The sequence below is a fragment of the Sinocyclocheilus rhinocerous genome, unplaced genomic scaffold (genome assembly GCF_001515625.1).
Source record: "Sinocyclocheilus rhinocerous isolate Xijiao unplaced genomic scaffold, SAMN03320098_v1.1 scaffold8, whole genome shotgun sequence".
Lineage (NCBI taxonomy): Eukaryota > Metazoa > Chordata > Actinopteri > Cypriniformes > Cyprinidae > Sinocyclocheilus > Sinocyclocheilus rhinocerous.
In genome coordinates this window covers 3,166,952-3,175,504 of record NW_015666800.1, presented here as the reverse complement: position 1 = coordinate 3,175,504, position 8,553 = coordinate 3,166,952, and the positions used below count along the sequence as shown (strand labels likewise).

Here is an 8,553-nt window from a genome sequence, read left to right as displayed (position 1 = left end):
TTTTTGTGTGAATTTGTCCATTCAAACACAATACTTCACAGAGAGCTTAATATTTGCGCGCGTTCTGAGACGCAGGTTCACACGCTTCGGATGAGCGACCACACAGATCTTCTCACTGCGCACCCGTGTTCACGTCTTCTGGCTCTTTAATATTTAAACTGGCAAGGCTTAAATGAGTTTAGTTTAAACACAGATAGCAACGTGTGCTGTTCAGTTCTCACCTGCGCTATCAACTCATGATGACGGCATAAATGACAGTTATTCCAGCATAAAGCACTCGCATTGAACAAAGAGTGACTGGTTTGTCCACGTAGGCCTATTGTTTTTTTCTCTCTCATCGCTCTTGTTGTAATGTATTGGGAAGCCAGAAGTTGTATCCATCAACAGAAACATGCATTAGCCGAACTGTAACAAACCATATTACAGATGCATTGTCAGATTTAAGTTGAACCGCGGTCCTAGTGTATGCCGAACCGTGTGTGGAGAACCGTTGCACCCCAAATATATATATAAATATATATATAAATAAATAATTTACCCTGCTCTCTAAGATATTGGCATCAGCTGTCAAAAAAACTATATCGGTCAACCAATATTTATAATGTTATGAAAGATTTCTATTTTTCTATTTTCTATTTATTTTTTTCCACAAAAAGCAGCATAACCTCTACAACATTTTTTAAAATTATTATAATCAATGTTTCTTATGCGCCAAATCAGCATATTCTGATGGATCATGTGACATTAAAGACTGTAGCAATGAAGATTCAGCTTCATGAGAATAAATTACATTTTAAAATATATTTAAATTGAGAACAGTTGTTTTAAACGGTAGTAGTTTCACAATGTTACTGTATTTACTGAATGCTCAAATAAATGCAGCCTTGGTGAGAATCAGAGACTTAAAAAAAAAAAAAAAAAAATCTTACCAACCTCAAACTTTTGACCAGTAGTGTATAGACATCGGTTTTGGAAGATGCATAGAATGAAAGATGTTGAAAAAGATATTTTCATGATATGCAGGTTGTTCCGCTTTAGGTCGGGCTGCACACGAGATTCTGAAGTGTGTTAACTTAACAGAATTGCACAAATAGGTTTCCTGACTGTTCCCATGTCTGCCATCGGTTGGACAAACCAAGCGATGCTCAAACAGAACCATTTTTTCATAGCGCCACAGAGTTTGTGCTTTTTGGGTAAATCAACCTGCACCTTTGACAGTCAACTTACTATCTAGTGGTCTTTTTAAAGACGTCTTCGTCCAGTACAGTTTATTTCAGAGAAATGAAAAAATTCAAGTAGTCGAACAGCTTTCATGAGATTGTCTGTCAGACGACAGGTTAGTCGTCAGTTAGTAAAATCGTCATTAGCTTGTAATATTCTTTGCTGTTAACTCATTAATCTGACAACTGTATGGTGGAATGTGTCCTGCGTCGATGAGGGCTATTCTTGCCCCGTGCGCTGCAGCTTGCTCCTTTGTAAGGCTCTAGTTTTGGCCAGTGATCTCACTATGTTTCCCCCGGGCTGCCTGTGAGGCGTCTCAATGTAGTGACCTCACACATTGATTCCAGCGCTGTGAACGTAGGGGTGGATTGTGAAAGCAGACTTCTGCCAGGTGCTTAGACAGGTCTTCTCGAGAACTTTATCACCTCATACTCTTTGCAGTGACAATCAGTGATGCCATAGTTACTGATTTATTTACAGATGTATTTTGGTCTTTGTATGAGTCTGTAGTTCAGAGAACCATTTTTTTGTAATAAGACCATGAGTGCTGTTACGGGGTCATACACATGGTGTGCTTTTGAGTAGTGCAGGCCTCTGTGTGTCAGTCTCGTTCCAAAATGTCTGTAGTCTGAAGACAAATACGGACAGCTGTCTTGTGTGAAAGCTCCTTCCAAGAGCATTATGGCTTTCAGCGGCCAACCCAGCCTGTGTTCTCTCACTGGCCTTTTCTCTCGATCTAAAATTTTCTTAGGGTAGTTTCATTGGTTGAGTTTCATTGGATGTCTTTTAAAATATTATAAAATTAAACATTTTCACAAAAATTATTTGTGAAAATTAACATTTAATTATGGTCCTAACTTGTATGTAAATTCCATAATGAGGAATGCTTATGCCAACGGAGCGATTCGTGTTATTTTCATTTTAAAATTCTATACTATTATTATACTAAAATCAATTATTTAAAATATTAATTTGAATAATATTATTTTAATTCTACACTTGATTTTAGTGTAATCATCCGAATGTGCAGTATTGAAAATCTATATTCTTTTTGAGATTTACCTAAAGATTACATTTAACAGTATGATGAAATTGTTAGTGTTTTTAAAGATTAGTTTGAACAGGGCTGGGCGATTTTTCCGATTTTATTGATTAATTCGAATTTAATGTTTTGCCACGATTTTATTTTTTTTATAAATCGAGGAATCGCGATTGTGAATACAAATATTACCAAAAGTTAGAATTAGACACTTTGACAATAACAGTAAAGAGAAAAGAACGATCCAACCGCATGTTGGCGCACGTGATTAACCGCTCACGTGTGACGCACCCTGTGAAGGCAGTGTTGCCAACTTAGCAATTTTGTTGCTAAATTTAGCAACTTTTCAGACTACCCTAGCAACTTTTTCTTCCAAAAGCACCTAGCAACAAATTTAGCTATTTTTTAAAATTTATTTGGCAGCTTTTAGCAACTTTTGATAAGTGACTCAAACGATAAAATTGTAATCGTTCAAAAATGTGTACGTTTTCGATAATTCAATGGATTTAAAAATAGTTATTTATATTTTAATATTATATTATGCATTTATATTGTTATGAACAAATCTAAATTAACATATATAAAATATATATGTTTTTGCTGAGATTTGACATAATTTTGCATTGTGATTACGTAATGACGTCATCACGCAATGTCATCACAACATCATTTAGCAACTTTTAGCAACAAATCAACCTTCCTTTAGCAACTTCCCCTGAAAATTAGTTGGCAACACTGTGAAGGACCATAAGTAGAATATATCGCTAGGCGCCATTCACACAGAATGCGCTTTTGTGTTGACAGATGCGACGCGGGCAGTGAAATAGGAAAAAATGCAAGAAGATGGGAGTTGAACATCTTTTAATGACTAGAGCTCTGTGTTTTTAGAATGCCGTTTCATGCATGAGACGCTGCAAGAGACACGAACGCAACAGTCAAACACGTCCATGTTTACATAGAAAAAAACAATGGAAAAGCAGCTCAATCGAATAAAAAACCTGTAAAGAACTACTATGTCCGATATTTCTAAAACTGGGTTCTGGCTTTCATTCAGACTGATTCGACAATCGATTTTACTGATTCATTAAAAAGAACTGCACCGATCAAACGATTCGTTCACAAATGCATATTGCACTAAATGTTCCCTTTTGTGTGATGTCAGCAAGGGTATCGCTATTTATTGCCAATATATTATTTCTCATAACATGCAATTCGCAAGTTGACAACTTAGCTAAACTATATAAACACTAGTTTAACCTTTTTGACCTCCTTTTTTGTCTTGCAGGCCCGAATAGCGTTCCTCCAAGGAGAAAGGAAGGGTCAAGAAAATTTAAAGAATGACCTTGTTAGAAGAATAAAAATGTTAGAATATGCATTAAAGCAAGAAAGGTTTGTAGTGTTTTTTTTCTTCTAACATTTCATATATATAAAATATTATGCATTTTAACAAAGATTCTCACTTCTATTACCAGAGCAAAATTCCATAAATTAAAATATGGGACAGAACTAAATCAAGGTGAAATGAAAATGCCTAGCTTTGAATCAGGTAAGTGGACACAACCTACTATTGAAAATGTGTACAATACACTACCATTCAAAAGTTTAGTCTCTTAAGGCTGCATTTATTTGATCAGAAACACAGTAAAAGTAGTTATATTGTGAAATACAATTACAATTTGAAGTCACTGTTTTCTATTTTAATATATTTTAAAATGTAATTTATTCCTATGATGGCAAAGCTGAATTTACTTCAGGCTTTGGTGTCACATGATCCTTCAAAAAACATTCTAATAAGCTGATTTGCTGCTCAAGAAACATAATGCCGTTTCATGCATGAGACGCTGCAAGAGACACGAACGCAACAGTCAAACACGTCCATGTTTACATAGAAAAAAACAATGGAAAAGCAGCTCAATCGAATAAAAAACCTGTAAAGAACTACTATGTCCGATATTTCATGTTTGCATCATGCTGACAGGCTGAAAACTGCTGTTCATTGTTTTTACAGAACATTTATAGTTAATAGCCTAATAGTCTACTGGTTGTTATACCTTCAGTCATTTTGAATTTGAATTACGTTGACTATTATTTCTGAACATATAATATGTATAAGACAAGTTTGTACAAGATGTAGTTGTAGTTCATGCATCTTTTCTGCAAAGATATTTAACAAGTGATTTGTTTAACATTTACATCATGATTACAACTTAATGTGTGCTGCACTTAGAATAGAGTTTTCTTTAACTAGAGGGTTAATAAAGAAAAAGTTACTTGAATCATGTTGTAGTTACATTTTCAAGCTGACTAGTTAAAATTCGTACAAAATCGAGAATCGGTCAAATGTTCTGAGAAAATCGAGATTTAATTTTTTTGCCATATCACCCAGCCCTAGTTTGAAGTGATGATGGTACAGGTAATCCAAATAGAGGAAAAGAGTATGATGACAATTAAAGTCACCATAAGAACAAAACTGACTTTGTATTTTTTTTATGGAATATTGTTGATTTTGTTATAAATCATGTATCCATCATCGTTTTAAAAAAATGTTCCATCATAATCTTTAATCAAAAATATTAAAAAAAATTTCTTGTTTGAGAAGCCATTTCACCCATATATGCTTCATAATAGGGAAAATACTGACGCAATTTCCATTTCCATTTCATGCCGACTAAATATTTAGTATAGGCCAATAGACCAATGCCGGGAAATTATCTCTGACATCAGCCAATATGGAATGATATATCATGCATTCAGCGCTTTACCCATCTGTCACAGTAAAGTAATGTCTTTTAATTATTGTCATTGAATTTATTAGGCTTGTCTCAGCAAATATTGATAAGCAATTGTGATTTAATCTGCCTATCATTTAATTATTAACATAATTTTGAATTAATTGACAGCCCTTGTTGTAATATATGTTACTAAATTTGTTGCCGTTGCTTCACTGGGGGACCTTTTTCTGTTTACAAAGTATTACACAATGCTTCTCAGCTATATTGCTGTCAGATATTTGAGTTTAACAGTTAAATATTTTAGTTCGTGAGGTGAAGGTAGTGTTGACTCGATCAATGGACTGGCGTCTCACTGTCCTGCTTGTTGTGCTATGTTTTACGAGTCAGAATGAAATGCCCCTAAACTTGTCTTTTTTGAGGTGAAATTTGGAACTTCACTTTCATTTAACAAGTTTTATTAAACCATATGTTTCTATCTGTCATTAGGCGGTTTAGGAAAATATTGTATGATTGAATTGTAAAGGACAAGACCCCTTCACCTTCCCTGTTTCTATGAAAACTGCACAGGATGTCCTTCTCTAGTTTAGCTGCCAAACAAATAAAGTTGTCATGAGAGCCTGCAAGAGCTCTTTTTCTCCAGCAAAGGTTGAGGGTTTGGGTTGTCTATAAATACCCCCTCCCCTTGCCTCCTCTCATTCACTTCCTGGGACACAACCTACTATTGAAAATGTGTACAATACACTACCATTCAAAAGTTTAGTCTCTTAAGGCTGCATTTATTTGATCAGAAACACAGTAAAAGTAGTTATATTGTGAAATACAATTACAATTTGAAGTCACTGTTTTCTATTTTAATATATTTTAAAATGTAATTTATTCCTATGATGGCAAAGCTGAATTTACTTCAGGCTTTGGTGTCACATGATCCTTCAAAAAACATTCTAATAAGCTGATTTGCTGCTCAAGAAACATTTCTTATCAATGTTGAAAACAGTCGTGCTGCTTAATGTGTTTGTGGAAACTGTGATATATTTTTTAATAAAAAGAACAGCATTTATTTAAAAAAAATAAAATAATTATAGCCTTATAAATGTTGTCGTTTTGATCAGTTTAATGCCTTGCTGAATAAAAGTAGTAATTTTAAGAAAAAAGTAGTCAGTAAAAAAAAATAACTTAACTTAAAATAACTTTTGTATGTGTATATACATATATGTTTTGTTCTGCATGCACTGATGTAGTTTATTGTTTATTTTGTTTCTTAAACAAGATACCAAAGATACAGAGGTCTCGGCTATACCTCAGAACAGCCAGTTAACGTGGAAACAGGGCAGGCAGCTCCTCAGACAGTAAGTTAGTCTCGAGTCATTGAGCTTCTCTGAATGATACATCCTATGTGGGTGTGAAAGTATCAGTTTGGCTAAGTTCATGGGCACCTGCGTCGTCACCTTATGCCTGTTTATGGCACCTGATTGTCTGAGCTCTGTTCTGACTGTCTTTATACCTCTCTTTCCTTCAAGATATCTTCAGGAAGTAGGTTATACGGACACAATACTGGATGTCCGGTCGCAGAGAGTGCGGTCGTTACTGGGGCTGTCAGGCTCCGAGCAGAACGGTTCTGTGGAAACCAAGAACCTAGAGCAAATTCTCAATGGAGGAGAGTCTCCAGCCAAAAGAAAGGGACACGATATGAACAGGTACAGATTTCTTGGAAATTTTTTGGGGTCGATTCAGCTGGTAGATTAATATAAACAGTTAAAGGAAAGATTTCCATCTTGCTCATGATGCCTTTGGTCTAACAGGAATCCAGAGGTTCTGGAGACATTTAATTTTTTAGAAAATGCTGACGATAGTGATGAAGAGGAAGATGATGAGGGTGACATAATGGAGGATGTGCCTGACAGGAGCAATAAACGTAGAATAAAGAAACATAAAATGAAGGTGCGTAACAATTTTAGTAGTAATTGACATGTTATTGTTCTCAATATATGATTGTTTATGTAATCTATCCTATTACGATAACTTTTCCAGGTCGGAAATGAAGGTTTGGCTTCCGACTTACCGGATGACCCCGACACAGAGGAGGCACTGAAGGAGTTTGACTTTTTGGTAAATGCAGAGGGTGGAGAAGGTGCCGGGGAGGCTCGGAGTTCAGGAGACGGCACAGAATGGGGTAAAATAGTGCTTGCAGACTTCAAATAGGCAAAATTAATTTTATAATCATTTATCATTATGGATTCACAGAGGAGGCACTGAAGGAGTTTGACTTTTTGGTAAATGCAGAGGGTGGAGAAGGTGCCGGGGAGGCTCGGAGTTCAGGAGACGGCACAGAATGGGGTAAAATAGTGCTTGCAGACTTCAAATAGGCAAAATTAATTTTATAATCATTTATAATTATGGATTATTATGGATACCTGTTTGTCTCACAATTCTGACTTTTTTTCTCACAATTGCAAGTTTGTTTCACAATTTTTACTTTTTTTTTTTTTTTCTCAGAATTGCAAAAAAAAAAAGACAAATTATGATTTTTATTTAATTTTTTTCAATTCTGAATATATTTCAGATTGTGAGATATAAACTCAGAATTGCGTGGAAAAACGTCTGAATTGTGGAATAAAAAGTTGCAATTACCTTTTAAATTTTTTATCCTGTGGTGTAAACAAGCTTCTATAGATTATAGATCTGTAATGAAGCAGGGCACATCTCAAAGGACTGTTTGATGATTGAGCAATGTCTGCGGGTCTATTATCATGTAGGGCTGTCCAAAAAAATTTGAATTTCGAATATTCGTCGAATTTAAAATAAAAATCCACATTTGAATGCAAAAACGAATTTTAGGTGTGCGTCAGGCAGCCTTATCAATGGCGCACGAAATGCGACGACGATGTAAGTGTCATTGCATTTTAATGCTTTTCTTAGCCTATCCAGTTGAACCCACTAGATGTGGCGCTGCTACGTTGTTCATTCAAAATATTGCAGAAAAAGTGAACAATCAATGCGGGGAAGATGTTGTTTATGTCAAAACCGAAACCAAGCCGTTCACACAGAACGCATATTTATTGCATTTTCTAGAGGGACATCTATCACCGTTGCACTCGCGTCTAGAGCACTCGCACAAGAGAGCCGCATGTTTAGAAAGCCATGTAAAATTAATGTTCAACTTTTAAAAAAACATGTCTCAAGACTTTATAGCGGTTTTCCCCATCACACTGCATCTCAAGTTTTTAAATGAAGAAAGTACTCTTTGTGTTTGGTTTTCGGTCCTTTGTATTAAATTATACATACATGCATGATGCTGTTTTGTTTCTAATTAAGCAACTTTATTAATTACACTGAACAAAATTATAAACGCAACACTTATAATCCATCCACCTCACAGGTGTGGCATATCAAGATGCTGATTAGACAGCATGATTATTGCACAGGTGTGCCTTAGGCTGGCCACAATAAAAGGCCACTCTGAAATGTGCAATTTTATCACACAGCACAATGCCACAGATGTCGCAAGTTTTGAGGGAGCGTGCAATTGGCATGCTGACTGCAGGAATGTCCACCAGAGCTGCT

The 8,553-nt window shown here is 35.5% G+C and overlaps 1 protein-coding gene across 1 annotated transcript in view; it reads left to right on the top strand.

Moving 5' to 3' along the window:
• LOC107733098 (striatin-3-like) overlaps window positions 1-8,553 on the top strand; it is a 34,981-nt gene that overhangs the window by 18,150 nt on the left and 8,278 nt on the right. The window contains exons 2-8 of the mRNA XM_016544587.1: window positions 3,546-3,649; window positions 3,733-3,806; window positions 6,260-6,338; window positions 6,510-6,686; window positions 6,792-6,930; window positions 7,021-7,162; window positions 7,234-7,334. Coding sequence (XP_016400073.1) covers window positions 3,546-3,649; window positions 3,733-3,806; window positions 6,260-6,338; window positions 6,510-6,686; window positions 6,792-6,930; window positions 7,021-7,162; window positions 7,234-7,334 — 816 coding nt within the window. The remainder of the gene's footprint in view (window positions 1-3,545; window positions 3,650-3,732; window positions 3,807-6,259; window positions 6,339-6,509; window positions 6,687-6,791; window positions 6,931-7,020; window positions 7,163-7,233; window positions 7,335-8,553) is intronic.